At 37.9% G+C, this 21,108-nt stretch overlaps 1 protein-coding gene across 1 annotated transcript in view; it reads right to left on the bottom strand.

The window, feature by feature from the left end:
- SLC15A1 (solute carrier family 15 member 1) overlaps positions 1–21,108 on the bottom strand; it is a 422,183-nt gene that overhangs the window by 336,593 nt on the left and 64,482 nt on the right. Inside the window, exon 5 of the mRNA XM_044071289.1 lies at positions 8,273–8,372. Within this exon, the coding sequence (XP_043927224.1) occupies positions 8,273–8,372 (100 nt within the window). The remainder of the gene's footprint in view (positions 1–8,272; positions 8,373–21,108) is intronic.

Genomic DNA, 21,108 nt, shown 5'->3' on the forward strand with positions numbered 1-21,108 from the left:
CTTGATATTTTGTTGCCAAACAATTATTTATTCAAGGTTTACATCTAAAATATTCAGGAAGGAGACATACTCCAACAGCTTCTTACATTTTGATAGCATACATCCATATACTATACCAGTAGTTAAAGGTCAATTTGTCTGTCTGGCCAAAATGACTACTGTAGAGGAAATACTATGGAATGAATGTTTATTATTAAAAAGTATGTTTATAAAATGAGGTAATACTATCAAGTTTATTGATAACCTCATGTTTGTGGTCATCAACAAACATGAGAATAATCATTTTACACCTATTCTTGGAGGGCAACAACCATCCAATAATCAATGTAAGAATGGTTCATCCACCAATATGCATTTGAACCATACTCTTGGCACTTATAGACGAGATCTTGCCAATGCCTTTATTACTTATTTTTCCTGTTATGGTTTGTCCATTAAGAAGATCATTGAAAAGAACTGGTGTCTTTTGATGAATGAACATTATTAAACATTGGTCCCAAACCTTTTGTAGTATTTAAAAGGGGTAGGAACTTTAAATCCCTTCTTGAATGTAAATCATCCAGTAAACAGGATGGTTTTTGCATGAATAAGTGTGGTTACTAAAACATTTGTGCTTTCATTGTGGCTTGTAAACAACTACGATTGAACAACATGCTTGTGAGAATTAATGGCCATTTTAATTGTCAAACAAAGGGGGTGGTATACTCAGCTTGCTGCACACTGTGTTCTAGCTTTCATCTTTGTAAAACTGAGAGCAAGCTGAGGGACAGAATGTATGAACACATTTAAGACATTAGACGTAAGAATGAGAGTAATACTTTGTTGAAATATATCCAATCCTTCCCTGGTCATGAATTTAAGTTTTGTATTTTGGAACAGGTTTTTCATGACAGGAGGAGTGGCCTGTGGAATTTATTGTTGGAGAAACATGAGTTATTTTGGCAATTAAGTACTGAAGCAATTTATTTTCCCAGGCTGAATGATTCTATTTATACTGCCTGTCTTTTAAAACTTAAATCATTGCAGAAATAGTGTATTTCATTTTGAATATTTTATATATAATCTTTATTTTTTATTTTTTTTATATATTTATACATTTTTTACTACACTTTACAATTTTTTTTTCTTTATTGGTTCTAATACTGCACTGTTATGGGTTTTATTTTTGGTAGATTCTGATTGGCTCTTGCAACATGTTGCCGAGTTATCTTTATTAAGATTGGTCTGATACTTTTCTTCATATGGATTGGCCCAAGACTGTTTTCCCAATCTTCTATCCATTTTGGGATTGGTTATTCGGGCTTCTTCTAAGCATTGGTTAAATGTTTTGGAGGCTTTTGTAAAGCATGCTTTTCATTGGATAATGGCAGCTATAGTTCGAGGTGAATTACTTTTCTGAGTGTACTTATTTAATTTTAATTTTATTTTGCTTTCTTAAAACTTTATTACTGCAGAGACAATTAATAGTTGTATTTGTTTATGTACAGATTCTTATATTTCCTTTACAGTTTGAAGGATGTCTTTCTTCTTGGGTTTAGAAATAGTATTGTAATGAGGTTTGTTCTCACCTTTGGTTCGTGTTAGCATTTTGCCATTTTTCCTTCTCAGGATTGGGCTTACTCTTTTCTGTTTTTTGATTGGCTTGAGACTGGTTCCTGATTCTACACCCATTTAGTGAATGGTCAATTGAGTTTTCATGAATTGTCAATTGGGTTTTCTTTAAAGGATTGGCTAAATGGTTTGGAGACTTGGGAAAAAGATTGTTTTTGATTGGATAGTTTGTTTTATTTAAACCTTTATGTATTTTATCAATTTGTCTGATGAAGTTTCGTATGCTGAGATGAAAGCACTTATGTCGGTAGCATTTTTTTAATATTAAGCAAGTTTTCATTTGCACCATGGGTCCGTGCTCTTTTTTTTTTTTTTTTTTTATTTGTATATTTTTTGTGTTGTGTTTTATGGCTTTTAGAATCACATCACATTGGTATCATAGTATTTCACAAATATTTATTTGTTAAGCATGTAATTGAATTATCTTTCATGGACCCTTTTCGGCTATGACCTAGAACACAGATCTAAGCAAATATATTTAGAGTAGCCAATCCACCAACATGATTTTTGAGGTAGGTGGATATCAAAATACTTGGAACAAACACCCAAATTAAAAAAGTATGAAACAATTTTGCTGAATACAACTTTTGGTTAACCAAAAAGAATGATTTTTTTTGCTAGAGGCAAGCCTCTGTACACTCCCATGTGGGAAGAACCCCCCCCCCCCACACACACACACACACCACTAACAAATATTCATGGGTGCATAACAGTTTGAAAAGGCAAATGTGTCTTTATTTAATCAGTGATTTGAAGAAAACCATTTCATACATTTGTTGCTCAGTTAACTGGCATTTGTAATGTTGCCACATTCCTGTGGAAATTCCACATAAACATGAACATAATATAAAAACTCCACACAGAGAGTAGCCAAAGGTCAACACTGAAATATTAACAAGTTGTTAAGTATCATAATGCATATGCCCCCTCTAAGGCTGTTAACATACTTTGTATAATTCTTTTGGAATAATTTATTACCATACATACTTGTGCATTTGAAAATTCCCACACTGACTAATGCACCAAACATCAAAGTCAACTGGCATACAATCTTAATACATTAAATAATAGAATCAGCTGCTAGAGGCATCATTGTCTGCTTAAAATTAAACTGATATGGTTCAATACTGTATTACTAGTCTCCAGACATAAGTTTTTTTTTTTCCGTCAAAGGACTTTGATTTTCTGTCAAAAGACTTTGACTTCTGCACTAACAAACAGCCCTTCAGAACTGAGAATAGCATTTCAGTGGTATACTGCATAAAGCTGAAGTCATAGTATAAAACATATTTTTCACTGCATCGTTAAGTAACATTACAGAATATCTAGAAACAGGGCTGCCTACTTGCCAAATATTTGCTCTCCTTACTAATGTGCTGATAGCTACAGTGCTAAAGGTCATTTGTTGCATTATAAAGCCTGACAGTGTGCTTAATGATATACTGAATTTATTTTAAGAAATTTGAAATAATATAATTGAATTTAATGCAAACAAATGATAACTAAAAAGACATAGGTAGTTAAGGCATTTCTCAGTTGGCTGCTGTAACAAAACAAACACAGTAAATACAAGAAGAATATACATCATAGTGAAGTAGATAGGCTTGAAAATATATTGGTCTAGTAAATAACAAAAGTTAAGTAGACTAGAAGTATACTAAGGAAACAGAAAAAAAATAACATAAGGTTTGCAGTTTATAGAAACATCAGCACATGGTACAAGTTAATTTTATGGGGATGCTGGTGGCAGATGTTTTAGAACATAATGTTACCTTCGGACTGGACTAACTTAAGAGCATTGCTGGCTCTATAGGAAAGGAAGCTGTTAGAAAAAGAAATTTACTTGACAAGGGTTGTGAGTGGGTGGAGAAGGGAAAATGGCAGTATGTCTGAGATATAATGGCATACAAAATGGAGTCCCCTTTAACTAGTGCTCTGCAATGCAGGTGACAAGAAAGCTGAAGGAACAGTTTGCTTCAGAAAGACTGAATAAACGCAACAATAATGATGTTACATAAATGAAAAACATCAGCTAAGTGGATTAACTGATATGTGTGTTAAATGCTAAGTGCAAAAGTGGGCATGCAAAATAAAGAAAGCTAATTGGTTGAATTTTATCATACATTACTTTACTCTGATTGAAAAACTTCAGCTTAACCCCAGAACTGAAACTTAACAAATAGCTGACTCTATGGCATAGAAAGATGAAGCTTGACTGTGAAGACAGTAGGAGATTTTGAGCAGCAGGCCAGAGTCTGCGTAGGAGCTGCCTGAGAGATGTGGGTATGAATGCTAGACATCAGATAATCCTTCTCAGGGGAGAACTGTGAGATGACCATTCCACTAAAAATGGCCCTTGGAAGAGACCAGGAAAATGTATTCCAAAATAAAGTGATCCCAGGGTAGCGTGGTATAGCAGCAATCAGTGAAGACATATTGGTGGAACACATAAACTTTAGGTCAGATTCATGAGGGTTGGGAACATTACATGCTCATGAAAAATCAGCAGCAGCCATAGAGGATGATCTGCCTGCAGCTGTCTCCTGGATGTCAAAAGAGAAGATATGGCTGGTTATACAACATTCTGCTTAGAAAGGGGGAGTGTCACCACAGTGAGAGAGAGAGAGAGAGAGATCAAAGGTGCTATGCTAGGTTAGACAGGAGGAATAAATGGTACAACTGGGAGCAAGAATCACTAGATGGTCATGCTGAACCGGACAAAAAAAACACACAAGTAAAAGAAAGCAGCTGAGCTACAGTAGATGGTTTATGTAGGCCATCCCAAATCACAGTGTTCTATAAATATTCAAACATATAAACCTAAAGAAAACAAATATCTTCCCTATTAACTCCTGCTGTTAACTTCTGACATACTCCTTAGCAGCTGGTATTAAAACTAATAATTAATTAAAATATCTAGGAATATCCTTCCACATAGATCCTAAACAATTACGTACAAATAACATTATTAATCTCTGGTCAAACATACAACATGATATGGGCAGATGGACAAAACATCAACTTCCATTCCTAGCTAAAATAGCCACAATCAAAATGAATCTTTTACCCAGAGTTCTTATATATTTAATGCCTCCAATACCATTATCAACCTAAAACTCTTCAAAACCATTCACTCCGCAATTTCAAAATTTATTTGGGTCCCCAAATAAGTCAGAATCAGTTATAATAAATTGACATACCATAAAGACTATGGAGGGTTAGGGCTGCCGAACTTTAAACTCTACTATGATATCATAAACTGTAATAGACTAATAACAGTAGCTGACAACACCCCATCACCACAACAATGGTCTCCAACCTGGGTCAAACTATTACACAACTATATCAAAATACTATCCATAAACCTCAGAGCCCTCCCTTTCCTTTACAACAAAAATTAGAAAAATCTTAAAATACACCCAATCATGAAACAGAAAATCACTATCATACAAAGGATGTTCAAATCATTAAACCTATATTATGCATTCACGTCCGTACAACCTATCCACCTTAACCCCAATCACAAAATGAATAACAACATGATTAACCTAAACAGTTATCCCCTCCTCAAGAAACTAACCATCTCTGATATATTTCCCTTCAAGAATAATAATTTTAAGGCAAATTCAAGACCTTAGCCGATATATCATAGACAATCCTGATATCAATGCAAATGACATTCAAGCCTGTTCTCCTGTCCTCAAACAAAAAAATGCTATCTAACGCCTACAAACTTATTCTAACAATCAAAATGCAAAAATAAGTTATTTATTCTAGTTATTGGAAGGAAATCGATCCTTCAGTCACAAGCAAACAAATAACTCAAGCAATCCAGCTTACCTCCAAACGAATTCCCCTTAAAAAAACTTAAATATACACAGCTCATGATACTTCATAACGCCTATCTCACTCCAATCATTATAAATAAAATATACCCAACCACCTCTCCATTCTGTTCCTATTGTGATAATCTCATCTTCTGGGGCTGCAAGTGCACATACAAGCTATGGTGCTCATTTAGAGTCCAAGTAGAAAAAATGGGCTATGAAAAGTCCACCTTATTTTGGAAACTAGCTCTCCTACATATCATCCCTGCAGGCCTGGCTAAACTACAAACACGAATATTAATAGCACTAGGTTCTTTACTTAAATACTACATTACATTACATTGGAAGGATAGAGCATCACCCACATGGGAGGGTTTCAAACAATTAGCTACCAAACACCTACTAGCTCACAAATATTTAACTTACACTGAGAAATCCCACACTCACTTCACAGAATTTGGAAATCCCTTTTTGAACATATTCTAGCTTGAAGTTGGTATATATAATAATTGATGGAATTTTGGTATATGTGTAAATAGTTCTTATCAGCAATGTATTCTCTGGTCATATTACTACCTGTCTATTAATATTATTACGTTTTACTGTATCTGCTTTCCCAAAAAAAGAAGGAAGTAAAAAGATTTTATACCAAAAAAAAATGAATATTCAAACATGCTTCTTAAAACATCAAGTTTACAGATGTGTTTATTTCTTTTGTCTGTGTATATGTATGTGGCAACTATGGCACTGCACACACACACACACACACACACACACACACACACACACACACACACACACACACACACACACATATATATACAGCTGTAGTTATAGATGTATAGATGGTAGAAGAGGATAAGGTGGTTCATACAGCCTATCTTGACCTCGCCAAGGCTTTCAACACCATCCCCCTTCTAGAATTATAGCTAAACTCACTAAACTAGGTATAAATTCCTATGCCACAAGATGGGATGCCAACTGGCTCACTGACAGAACCCACACTGTAAAAGTTGCAGACTCCAAATCTGACTTCAAACCAGTGACAAGTGGAGTACCACAGGGTTCAGTCCTAGGACCTCTCCTGTTTGGTATCTACTTTGCTGAAGTACAGGCTAACACAGAAGGCCTCTGGTTAATGACGTTCGCAGATGACTGAAAACCTGGAGCCATAGTCGAGTCCCCAAATGATGTGGACATCCTACAGAAGGGCCTCACTGAGACAGATGTCTGGTGTCAGAGGCATGGCCTCAAGCTCAATGCCAAAAAGTGCATTGTCATCCCCTTTGGTAAAAACTCTGTACCCATGAACTACCACATAATCGGCAGTCTACTTAACCCTGAATGTGTGATAAAAGACCTTGGGACCCAAGTGGACAGTAGTCTCTCCTTTGATAATCACATCGCCACAGTAGTCAGGAAATCCTTCTACGTGGTACATCTCGCCACAAAAGGGTTCTCATCCAGGAAAAAAGAGGTAATTGTTCCCCTCTACTCGATACTCATTAAACCCATTATAGAGTACAACACCCCTTTTGGAATGTACCTCACAAGACATCTGCAGCAGCTGGAAAGACCACATAAGTACCTCACAAAGAGGATTACTGGCCTCAAACAAATGCCGTACACTGACCGTCTCAAAAAACTCCAGCTTTACTCCGTAGCATATTGCCTACTCCGAGGTGATCTTTGCCTAACATATAAAGCTATGTCAAACTGAGAGCTGTTGGACATGCTACACCTAAAGAAATCCCAATCCCTCTGAGCTACACACTCTAGGGACCTAAACCTTGTCACCAGATTAAACAGAACATGCTGGGAAGATAGATTCCTGTCCCAGAGACTTCCCATACTCTGGAATAAGCTACCCATCTATGTCAAGCAAAGTTCCTCATTAGGAAATACACCCCGGGGATCACTTCTGTGGCTGTGCTCGACAGGGGCAGAGGAAAATAACTTTCTTGGGTGGCGTAAGCCAGGGAACCTTTTTGGCTAGGTTTACTTAAGCCCTTGGGTCGATAGTCTAGTACCAACCTATGAACCTATGAATTGTCCTACAGCTTGTGGATCATTAGGTTGCATTTTATATGGTAGGTCAATGATCAGGGACATTGACACACTCACACACAAACACACACAGAAAATCTCATGTGGATGGAGTATTCACCTTCCCCAAGGATATGCTGTCTCAGAATTAGAGTATGTATGTATATATATATATATATATATATATATATATATATATATATATATATATAGATATAGATATATAGACATAAATATAAGTAGATAATGGTTGAAGTTATAGAATCAGTTTGAAACAAACTTCGCCAAGGAGTCATGCTGTGCAAACACACATTTATTACAGAGAATACTTATATCTAAAGATTTTCTGAAAAGAGCTGTTTAAGTGCTATCAGAGTGTTCGCTTGGGGATCCACAGAAAGATACATGCCTTTAGAGTTGATGTTATTCTCCAAAAATGCATATGTTGCTACTGAAAGCTTCTTAGATTTATTTTAAACATATATTCAAAATATACCTGATTTTTTTTCCTTCTATAAAGAAAAAAACTGCATTTGTTCCAGTATTAGTAAATGATTATTATTTCAGTAGCAATGAAAGGACATGTTAAAAATGGACTCGAATAATTAACATTGAGCTACCTTCAGCCCAAAGGTGAAATGTTATGTCGGTTACCATACAGTTAAATGAATGTGCTCATGCTTATATGGATTAAGAAAAAGAGCTAACAACGGTTATGTGTCGTGGGGAATGGAAATGAAAATTCATATAATGAACAGTACAGATGTAATATATATGAAAGGTCTTACCTGGTGCTCTTCAAACTGATCTCCTCCAAAGGCTGCCACACAGGGTTTGATTCCCCCAGTACCCAAAGCTATCAACAGTAGGCCAATCATAGACAGCGCTCTGAAAGAAAATTCACAATTTTTCTGAAGGAGAAATATGAGCATTGGGGCATCTATTAACTACAAGGAACAATACAATATGCATGCAGCATTCATTAATTTATGCATGTCATCCCTAGATCAGTGGTACATTTCCATGATGAATTTCACTTCCTTGACAAGTAAGTCACTGGTACAGTTGTCCACCTCAGCCACTGGCATTTTTGTAATGCTGCTGCTTTACTATATAGTCTGACTCTAAGTTGCTTAGAATAAAAATGGAAAAAAAATCCAGCATTAATAAATATGTTGCACATATTTCTCCATAGTTATATTACGATAATTTATGACTGGTCTATTACATAGCAACCAACTTTCCCTAATTTAGGGATATGCACACTTTTTCCTTTATTGCTGCTTTGCATTTTGTTATCATGCTTTGCAGGGTTTATGAACGATTATGTATCTACTGCTATGCCACATTTATAGCATACGTCCACCACATTAGACTAAAGGAAGCAGCTTAACAACTCATAGCCTTAATTCTCTGTGACAATCATCAGATTGATGCAAAGCTTTTCCTGGGAAATGAGCCCAAGAATGCATGAATTCTCTGCGACTATTACTGCCACTAAAATAAAAAGTTGTTTCCTGGTAATTAGGTATTGCACTACCTTAAACAACCTTTATTATTCCCTTAATCTAAGAAACTCCTAGCATGGGGATTTTTCAAATCAAATTATACATCCTAAACTGTAATGCCTTTGCATGTCATTGTTTTTAACAACTGAAGTATAACAGGAAAACACTGACCCCTGTCTGGGAATTGAATCCAGAACCTCCCATATTCTATGCAGTTGTCACTACTACTGGATAGTGACAAAACATTATCCTATTGGTGGATGAAGACTGAACTCTCAAGCTTCGGTTGCCCGAAGTCCATCTCACTGATGATCAGAGTTTCTCCATAGAAAATCAATGCTGGCAGTTATGCCCTTTCCAGGGGAGTTTCCCCCTTCTTCAAATAAGTGCAACCAGGAAGTTAGTGTATATAAGTTCAGGGGGTGTGGGGGTTGCCCTCCAAATTAGTGTGCTGGGGGGGATTGACCCCTGCAAAAACACTTTAAAACGTGTTTTTCTGGGGGGGGGGGGTTCTGTAAAATGCAGTTGCAGTTCAGGGATTCCAGTTCTTGGTGCATTCAGTTTCATACACTCATAGTGGAACAAGTGAAAAAAATGTACTATGTGTTTAATAACGTGTTTAAAGTGTCAAGTCATCAGCTGGTAGAATAATGAAAATGAAATATAGTGAAATATGGATAGCTTAAGACAAGAGAATAGAAAATGACAAGAAGGTTGGAGAATCAAACAGTATCAAAAGAAAATAGAGTAGAAAATAAAGAAAAGGAAAGTTTAGAATATAATAGAAAAGACTAGTACAAAAGAATTATGAAAATTATTCTTATTATTTTTACTTTTGGTGGATGATGGGCAGAATATAGCTGAACAGAGAAAGGCAGGTATTACCAGTCAAAAGAGTTTTCAGGAATTATGAATGAGTAGTCTTTATAAGGAGTATGACAATGTGAGGTACTTCCAGCTATGCCAGAGGGAGTAGGGCAGTGGATGTGTAACATATGCCAGCATAGCTAGCTGGAGTTTTGTAAAGAATTATATGTCATTTGTATATCAAACTGATTTCTACAGGTGCTTGTGTTGAAAATGTATTTGTAAAACTGCTTGTGTTAAAAATGTACCAACAGTGGGTCCTGCTAGACAGAAAAAAATACACCTGTATGTTGGACTGCATTGTAAGTGTTGAAATGAATATATTGTAACAGAGGCTACTGGAAGAGAAGTGGTTAATCTCAGTCCAGCTAACTTTGAAATATAACAGGAAAAAACAAAGAGTTTAATACATTCTAGTGCCTCGGCATTCATTGCTTTAATGTATATTTTCTGTATATATTACTGTAATCAAACAAACTAGATTCCTGCGTTTATGTATATATTCTGTATATGTCACTGTATTTACTATCTAACACTGTTTCTACTTCTGTACCAATTAATATTTATATTTTTTCTGTATCTGTGTTCTTATTGGTGCTTTTCTCCCTAGGCCTCCACTGAAAATGGGCTCTTTTAGGCCCAATGGACTATCCCAGTAAACAAATGCAATAAATAAATAAATAAATTTTATAGATTCCAGATGATATAACACATCTCAGAAAAGCTCCATCTGTGTATATGGTAACACATATGTGCTAAATTCTGGTTCAGTTTCTAGCAAAGGGGGGTAGTGTGAGAACCAGAGTCAGATGACCAGATTTATGTGATGTCATTCTGTAATCCACTGAAATGTTGCTTTAATACTAGATGTGGCAGAAGTCTCAGGGCAGCCTGTTTTTGAAACCTGACAAAGAAGTAAGACCACACTCCTACGTCATCTTGCCTTGCTTTAGTAAGTAATAAGGGAATAGTAATTATTTAGATCAGTCAGGAAAATATAGTGAGATTATTTAAGTACTGTTTTTCCTGTAAGTGTGTAAATCTATCCATCTTTGTTTTTTTTTTTTTTGTTTGCTTGTTTTTTATTTCCTGTGTTTGAAATTCTGGTGTTTATTGTAAATAGATATTTAGTATGTTCATTTTTTTTATTATTTATTATTAAATATATTTAAACTTTTCATTGTGGCTGGTCTTTTAGAGAATATTTCAACCTTTGAGAGTACTTATATTTATTTGGTGACAATGTGGCCGCTCTTGAAAACCTTGCTGCATTGGTCAAACACTACAATTTGTATTAGTATTAATTTTACTCAGTATAATTGGGTAACCTTGCAACAGCCTTAAAGGAGCTGGCTTTGGAGTGTTCTGGTGGCAGTACCAACCTTATAGTCTGGGCAGAGGGGCACAGCTGGTAAATCTGTGCCAGCCTTTCTCAGGTGCATGTGTGTGTGTGTGTGTGTGTGTGTGTGTGTGTGTGTGTGTGTGTGTGTGTGTGTGTGTCTGTGTGTGTGTGTGAAAATTAAATCTCAAAGAGTGTGTGTCAGCTCCTTGTAGCAGGGACACAGAACACTGTGTTTCACAGACAGGGTGGTGGAGGACTTAACTTGAAACTCTTAGCTGAGGACTCAACTCTACAGCTGTGCCAATAGGGAGTCTTACTGGGGTTCTGGACAGAGATAGGGAAACCCAGCCCCTGGACTGAGTGTGTTCCCTGTATGCTCTTAAAGGGAATTGTGCTTGGTGCAGAGAACTGCACTGGAAAATACTGTGTGTATCTATTTTTGTTCAAAGTGAACATCCCTCACAGTTGTCCATGGTGGGACTCCTTGATCACTGGCCTAGAGCAGGGACATCACACTGAATGTGCTTCTAGATAAGATTAGGCAATATAGAATACATTACTTTGCATGTATTCAGTGAATGTGTATAGTCAAAGTTTGGGAAAATAGTAAATATTTTAAAGAGGATTAGTAAATCAAATTAATTTAGATAATACTGATTATGAGAAATATGAACATACAAAGAAGAAGAAAAACAGATCAGATGCCTCTCTACTTTGTTTTTTACAGAAAGAAAGAAAGAAATTTTGGATTGTGGAATGAAAAACAGTGGACTGTAGTTAGGTAATGAAAAAAGATAGCTTTTTGGTTATAACATATGATAATAGGATGATAGGAAGTTACTAGGCTATTGGCCCTGAGGCCCTTACAAGCCTAGCCAAGAATTTAGCCCATGTTCCAACAAGTCAACACCTTATGCCACTGTCCAGCAGGGACACAGGTGGAATACCAGGGGGGTGTATTTTCTGTTCCCTATCCAGTTATCCAGGTTACACTTAAAAATGGTTAATGAGGTACTCTGCTTGACATGGAGAAGGAGTCTGTTCCGCTGAAGGGGAGTCTCTGGGACACAAATCTGTCCCACCAACAAGTCCTATTAATGTCACAGACCAGGTTGAGGTCACGCTTGCAAGTTACTCAAGTGGAGCTTGACTTGCGGATATGCAGCAGTCCCATCAGGGCAGGGTCTGAGATTGCTTTGTATGGCAGACAGAGGTCACCTCTGAGGAGTCTGTAGGAGAGTGAGTAGAGGGACCAGACCTTTAGCCTATCTGTGTAGGGTAGATGTTTGAGGCCCTGGATTCTTCTGGCGAGGAACCTCTGTGGTATCTCCAGCAGCTACATGTGCTTTGTGAGGTACATGGTGAAAGGGGCATTGTAATCAATAATGGGTCTTATAAGGGAAAAATACAGGGATGTTAAAACCAACGTATCCCTGGATGAGATACCCTTACTAATGAGGTGGGCCATGTAGAAAGGTTTCCGTACAACAGAGGGAATATGGTGGTCAAAAGTCAGTTTGCTATCAACCTGGGTGCCGAAGTCCCTCAGGACTGATTGTGTGCTTAGGACCATATTATCAATGTGATAATTTGTGGGGATGTCACTCTCCCCAAAGTGAATGATGATGCATTTTTTGGCATTCAGTTTGGGACCATGTTTTTGGCACCAGTGATTTATTTGGGTGAGACCTTCTTGGAAGATGTCCATATAACTAGAGGAATTGATGACAGCACCCAGCTTGCAGTCATCTGCAAACTTGGTCAGCCATAGCCCACTGGTTTTGGCCTGCACCTCAGAAAAGTATATACCAAAGAGCAGAGCCCCCAAGACCGATCCCTGGGGTACACTGCTCATTATGGCTCTACTGCTTAAGGTGGTTCCCCTATTTTGACTAGGTGGATTCTATCCATGAGACAGTTTGCTACCTATCTGGTAACATATGGATTGATGCCTAGTTGAGAGTTTATCTATTATACCTGAGTAGGGAATAGTAACAAAGGCTTTGGCCAAGTCAAGGTAGGCAGTGTGCCTTGAGGACACGCATGTTCCTTTCATTCATGGCCTTGGTGACTGTCTCAAAGAATTTGATCAAATTAACAGGCATGACTTCCCCTTGACAAAACCAAACTGTGTGGGATCAAGTGTCTGGTGATTACCAATTAATGAGGTCCATGATAATCCGCTCCATGACCTTGCAGATCAGGCTAGTTAAGCTGATGGGTCTATAACTTCCTGGACTGGTGGATGCTCCACCTTTGTGCAAAGGGATGACAGTGGGAGTCCTCCACTTGGCTGGGATGAAGCCAGTACTCAGGCTTTGGTCGAATAGGGTGCCTAATAGTGCTGCAAGTTCCTGCCTGAGTTCATGTAGGATGCAGCCTGGGATGTTATTGGGTCCCATGGAGGCTGCAGTTTTTGCCTTTGAGAGAGCAGTGATGACTTGCTCCCTAGAGATAAGGGGAGGGGGGCAGGTACTGAGGATGTCCTGTTTTACTGATGGGGGACAAAGGGATGAGGTTTTCATTGAACCTGTCTGCCAGCAGGTTGGCTACATCTACAGCATTTGTGTATGTGGTGTCATTGACCACCAGTTCGGAGCAGATCTGGGTGCTTCTCTTGAGATTGTGGACATATGTGAAGAAGGCCTTATGATTGTCTTTAGTAGATGTGGCCAGTTTGCTTTGGAGGATTTCACTAGTGCTCTTATTTGCTTGTTCAGGATAAGGAGAGATTGCTTCCAATTAGGCACCTGCTTCTTCTTGGTCTTGGAGAGCAATTTTGTCCTTTTATTATAGAGTTTATTTATTGCAAATGTCTACAGACAGGTCTGCTCTTCCTTGAGGAGGAGGATTTTATCCTGCCGGGTATTCCTGATTCCATGCAGCTATATAAATGCAAATATAGTACTTTGGAGTAGGTTTGTACATATGTGCAGTTCCTATGGTGGGGGAGGCAGCTGTGAATCTGTTTATACCTTCCCTCAGGAGGTTGAAATCAACTTTGGAGAAGTTTTTTTTTTGTTTGACCCTAGCTGGGGGAGATGGTGATTTCGAAAGTGACCACTTTGTGGTTGGATCTTACCAGTGATGATGAGACTGTAGGGATGCTGCAGTGGTTACTCATGTTCATAGGTTCATAGGTTCATAGGTTCATAGGTAGGTACTAGGCTATTGGCCCTAGGGCCTATACAAGCCTAGCCAAAAAGGTTCCCTGGCTTTCGCCACCCAAGAAAATTATTTTCCTGTGCCCCTGTCGAACAGAGCCACAGAGATGATCCCTGGGGTGAATTTCCTATTTCCCATTCAATCATCAAGATTTTTCTTGAAGAGTGCTAATGAGGAGCTTTGTTTGATATAGATAGGCAGTTTGTTCCAGAGTATGGGAAGTCTCTGGGACAGGAATCTATTCCTCCAGCATGTTTTGTTTATTGTGGTGACAAGGTTTAGGTCCCTAGAGTGTGTAGCTCGGAGAGATTGGGATTTCTTTAAGTGGAGCATGTTCAACAGCTTTGGGTTTGACATAGATTTGTATGTTAGGCAGAGATTGCCTCTGACTAGGCGATATGCGACGGAGTAAAGCTGGAGTTTTTTTGAGACAGACTGCATAGGGCATCTGTTTGAGGCCGGTAATCCTCTTTGTGAGGTATTTCTGCGGCCTTTCCAGTTGTTGTAGATGTCTTGTGAGGTACATACCAAAAGGGGCGTTGTACTCTATAATGGGTCTAATGAGTGATGAGTAGAGGGGAACAATGACCTTTTTTTCCTGGATGAGAAACCTTTTGTGATGAGGTGTGCCACGTAGAAGGATTTCCTGACTACTGTGGTGATGTGATTAACAAAGGAAAGACTACTGTCCACCTGTGTCCCAAGGTCTCTTATCACACTTTCGGTCTTAAGTAGACTACCACCATCAACACCCCCACCAAGTCTAAGATATTTTCACCTCTTGTGGGGGTGTTGATCAACTGGTCCAAGGCATTTGCATTAACAAAATCAAGGAATCTCTGGGCATTTGTGTTTTGGCATGAATATTTCTTCCAATCTACGGTTGGATAGTTATAGTCGCCCAGGATCAGGGTAAAGGGTGAATCTTGATAGATTCAAAGAGGTCCAGATAGATGGAGTGAGCATCTTGAGTCAAAGTTGGAGGTCTATAGCTAGCTATGATTTGAATAGGGGTCTTGTCAATTGTTAACTGCATCTGGAATGTTTCCTGTGCATCATACTGTCTGAACAGTGTAGAGCGGTGTATGTCTTTTATAACAGAAAAAGTGTTGGAGTAAGACAGTGTGATACACAAGGAATGAAATTATGTAAAATGTGAAAAGAAAAATCTATTTTATGCTTAATTTGATGTAAATATGTCAATATGCTGTTTTAGGAAAATAAAGTACTCCACCTTAATGTTTATATTGGCATCAATTTGGGTAACCACTAGCTCGGTCAGGTGGAACATTAGATTAGCATCTCTTATGATGACTGGCACACTCAGGAGTGCAACATCTACATTATGCTGCAGTGCAATGTCAGTACTGCAAAAATGGACTGAAGCACCCGATGGAGAAATAGAACTTCTAATCTTCCACTATCAAAGGTGAATGTGCTCCCTGTTGAACCAATGACACTGCCAGATGTATTGATTGGAATATATATTTACATGAATGCAAACACATGTAGTTGGTGAATAGCATCTCTAATAGTCTTAGAAGGTTACCATGAATGGAGAGAGAGAGAGAGAGCGAGTAAACAAAAAAAAAAATTCTGCATTGTTCTGCTTCCACTCAAATCTCATTTTCATCCATGGATCTTAGTAGCTCAATAAGCCATTTGCCTGCATCTCTCTTCTCCTGTTGGCTGCATTTGTACGCACAAAACCTAATCTATTAAGTCGATATCAGCAGTAGGAATAGCATCATAAGAAATCAATAGTCATCCAAGAAGTAGTCTGTGCAAACTACTAAATAATTCACAAAAGTGTTGTATAAACAGAAAAACACACAGCCTTTGTGACCTTTGGGTTGCTCCACAAATATCCATAAGAAAGGGTGAGGTACTGTTACAGGTATTGTGAGATTTGCTACAGGATAGTGGCATAATATTTTTTTAATAGAAAAGATGCAAGAACTGATTTAGTTGAATAGGGATTCCAACACCTGCTACCCATGAAAAGGTGTATTTAAATGACTGAATGGAATTACTTAGCTTACTATGCTGAGCTTGGCTATACCAGCACATTTGTATTTCTATTTATCTGTAGCATTTGTGTTAAATACTCTGCTTTGCCCACCTGCTACACTTTCCCCCACCACAATAAAAAAAAAGAAGAAGCCAGGAATGCACATCACAAATCCTTTAATTATTAAGCGCTTTCGTCATGATTTATAATGGAAACATTTCAGTTTTTAATGGTGTAAAAACAAGCAGGAAATTATGTCATTTTATAGTTGTATAAAAGGGTGGGGTTGCCTGTAATGGAGTATTCTGATGAAGTTTCTAATAGGAGACAAAAGCGCTTAATAATTAAAAGATTTGTGGTGTGTATTCCTGGCTTCTTCTGTTTTTTTATCGTTTGAGTGGGTTCACACTAATCCACCACTACAATACCAAGGTGCTGCCCACTGGGACTCTTTTTCATCCAGATTTTTGTTTCCACTTTCCAGACACCTTGCCCATTCCACAAAATGCTTCTGTTTCCCCATCACAACTACGCTCTGCATGCTGCTGAAATCCTCATCGAAGCTACAACCTTTTCTCTGTACTTTCATTTCTTCTGCAAACATTTTTAAAACTTTTATGAGTTTTTGACCTACCGTTTATTTACGCATTTTAGTTTGTTAACTGAAATCAGACTAGAGATAAAGAATCCTCTCCAGGGCACTGTACAACACATTTTTTAGTGCACTCCATCAAGCTAAATAGCATCATACCTTTTTGAAAAATGAGGAAACCAGAGTACATAGAAAAAAACACATGAACATGGTCAGAATATCCAAACTTAGCCTTGGCACCTTATGTAACCAGGACTGAGCTCCACACCATGTAGCTGACCAGAGAAAGCTGTACTAACCAGCATCCTGACCTATGCTCTTTGTCTTCATACTGTCCGAGCATTCCTAATTATGACATTTACTCACACCTCAGCTTCTGGCACCAAGCTTTATAGCCAAAGCTGAAGAGAAGGAAGGGCGAAAGGTGCAGCTGTCCAGAGAGAGGGCACGCCGTTTAGAGACATAGTAGGTATAACAGAAGTGGTGTCGATCTGTCCCTGAAAGTAAGGTTTGAGCAGCTATGATACATAACAGCTCTTTGCTTAGCTTACACTCATTTTGTTTTTTTTTAAACATAAATGACAGTCAATGAACTGCAGCAAAAAGTTATTATAGGTATTTGCTACAGTTTAGCAACTGATATTGCAAAGAGGTATTATTTAAAGAAGATTGATTTTTGGTCCTTGTTTTGAGAGGCCTTTTTTTGGTCTCAACATCAAACTGCGAGCACCAAATAGGGACATTGATCTTGGTGCCAATAAACCTTGTTACAGCTCTGTTTTCTCTCTGTTTTCTCTCATACTGTTATTACCCCTTTTAAGATGGTTTGGCTGCACATTTTCTACTTTAAAGCACTAGACTTGGTTATTTCTGCATTTCTTTATCTTTTTGACGAGTGCATGTGATAACTGCAAGATAAACTTGTTTAACACATTCTCCATATTGCACTTAGAAACAAGCAGCTGCAATACCTGGTGACACCCAGAACACTATTATTACTGGGTGTTGAGTGGATATGTGTATGGTATATAAATAAAAATATGACTGTTTCTGTGAATATGACACTGTACTGAGACACCTCAATTTCCTTATAGGCAATGGGAGTGTTTCTGATTATGTACAGTGCAATGTCAGGTTTGATTCCCAGCACCTGAGATTGAGAAGAGACACCAGTGACAGCCAAGGGTCTGCACTATAGTCACCAAAAATGTTGTAAAGGTTCTGTTAGCTGCTGGTATTAGATTTCAATGTGATAGAATCAAGGACATCCCTTCAAAGCAACAAGCACCTAGCACAACCAGTTTGTGAAAGTGCATTGTACTTGCTTTAGATTAATATTTCTACAAACAAGAGGTCATGAACAAACATACACCACTAAGAGTCAGCCTTACACATAGGTGAAATGGTTACCTGTCTGGGGGCGCCATGCTTGTAGGGGCATGCTTTCATTTATTTATTTATTTTTTTAAGCAGTATTGTATTACTTTTAAAAATAAAGAAAATAATAACTTGCCCTTGCAGGAAAAATAAATGTGCCCACAGCACAGCGAGCACTCTGGAAGGGGCAGCGTTCCAGCTGACTTGAGATTTAAATCACGTTACATTACTTTCACCTTAAATGTCACAAGACACAAAGTTCAAATATTGGCATGAAGGCACCTGAAAGAGGTTTTTTTTTAATTGTACATTGATATATGAGGGACAGTGTAGAGGTAGGAACATTCTGCAATTCTCAACAAAGAGGGGTGTGAGTGGTGTGGTGCTGGTGAAAGAAGTGTTATTACTAATTTTACAATAATGCTGGTAGTGATCAAACAAATGTTTTGGGTAGTACTTAAGACTTTGTATTTTGTGTAAACAGTTGAAATGGTAGGGATGGTGCTGTGAGATATGTATCATTACTGTTTTTACAATGAGGCTGGCAGTGATCAACCAGGTGTTTTTGGCAATATTAATCTAGCTTTGTGATTTGTGTGGAGCGACTTGGATTGCAATACTTTAATGTGTTGCACATTGTTTGTGTGGACTGTAGAGGCATCCCTCTTAACCTCTTAGCAAGAAATCTGGACAAAGCCTATAATACTCAGGGGGAGAGGACGAAGGCCAAAAATAGTCACAGATTTTAAATATTGCTCTTATAAACTTTGAAAGTTGCTAGCTTACCAGGAATCATGCTAGCATCCATTTCCTGAATTATATGAAGACTCAAACTCAAATGTAACTCATTATTTAGTGAGTTAAATTCTCAGTGATTTGCCAGAAAACCACAAATGTTATGGGAGAAGAGATCAAAAATATGAGGCAAAAAATCTGGTTATTCTATGAAAATCTTGAGAGGCTTGTGTGGAAGTGAAATTATACATAGCCATCAGATGATGTGGCTGCAACTGCTGGGTGGGGGTTGGGGTTAGCTGGATGGAAAAAACTTATCCTCTTGTCAGTTTAAAGAGTCACTCTGTGGCTTAGCAGGACTAGTGTGAATTTGTGAGAAGTAAGAAGGAGTTCTTAAAGGACACCTGGTATGTACAGATAGCTGTCTGCTGCTGTTTGCTTGCTGTTTGCTTGCTTTTTTGGTTGAGCAGGACTAATGTGATTATTGTGCAATACTTTAATGTGTGGCAAATGTTTGTTTGGAACAAAGATGAAATACATTACACAGCATCCTCTTTTATCACAACCAGACATCTGAATTGTACATAGAAGTGGTTATAACATGGTGGGGGAAAGTAACTGACACTGTTGTTGTTTTCTCTGTTTAACCATTAGCTCTCATAAAATAAGGCATAAATGCATCACAAAATATCTAGACCTTCGGAACTTCCAGGGAGCTGGTGATGGTGGCTGCATAAGTGGATTCTGACATGAGCTTATTAATCACCATTGCCATGAACCCCACCTAGTGTAAAACAAGCCCTGCTCAGAGGTTCTGTACTTGTGTGTGGAGCTTGGAATGATGCCGTTATTTCTTTAATATTCATCCCAAACCTCAGAGGTCAGCATATCTTGTGTTGGCCTGGGAACAGTGTGGTCATTATTTTTTTAACTTTACTCACAAATTTCAGAGGTATGCACACAGGGTCACTATAGCTTATATAGGAGCATCATGTTAGAAATATTATTGTAATTATTATTTTTTCTTTCATTTTCCTTACAATCAAACATATATATATATATATATATATATATATATATATATATATATATATCTGACAGCAAATACATTATGTTCTATTAATTTTTTTCAGTTGTGTCCCAGTCTGACATTGGAAGGGTACACAAAAGGTGGTTGTCTTTTAGTGGTAGGGGATGAAGAAACGTGTATGTAAATATGACAGCAATAGCTTGAAATATGACTGTGGGCATTTATGTCTAAACTTTAATCTCAATTTAACATCAGAGGGAACTACACAGAAAGTCACTATGTATTTTGAGGTGGAGGGATGAGGGCAGGTACTATTCCAATTAAAAGTTGGTTACAAATTATTCCTTCCATAAAATAAAAAAATAGGATTGGGTTTCTTTTCCATATGGATGATTTTTGTTCAGGCCATCATTAGATTAAAATGTTGGAAAACAAGTTCTACAATGCACCTCAGAGCATCTGTAACCCAGTGGCTTCTGGGTGCCTTGCAGCCCCACCTTAATTTTGTTATCACACAGCAATCTTGGTCAGTTAGGATATGTTGGGAGGATGCAAGAAAAGTTGAAGAGAAGACTGAATTTCTTTCTGCAATTATGGCTTTTGCTCAGGCAATCATCAGATGAAAAGGTTGTTTCAAAACTCTAAAATGCATCTTAGAGTATTTAGAAACCTTACAGGTTCTGGGGCCCTAGCAGCACACAAACCACCCCCACCCCAGCTTAATACAGTTATTTCCACTGCGGTTATCAGAGTGCAGTCTTTGTTAGAACATAATTAATTAATTAACAACTGCAGGAAAAAAGATTAAGAGTAAAACAATCTATGAGAGGAAAGGAAGAAAGATTACTATCTAGATAGAGTAAGTATTGCAGGATGGGTTGGGTAGCAGGGAGGAAGGAACTTGTCTGTCATAAATTGCTAGTATTGATTGTTCCTTGTACATAGCTTGATCTAAACTCTTCATGGAGCAGCTGGATGATAATACTCCAGGGGCAAA

The sequence above is a fragment of the Protopterus annectens genome, chromosome 5.part0 (genome assembly GCF_019279795.1).
Source record: "Protopterus annectens isolate FY-2018-M chromosome 5.part0, PAN1.0, whole genome shotgun sequence".
Taxonomy (NCBI): domain Eukaryota; kingdom Metazoa; phylum Chordata; order Ceratodontiformes; family Protopteridae; genus Protopterus; species Protopterus annectens.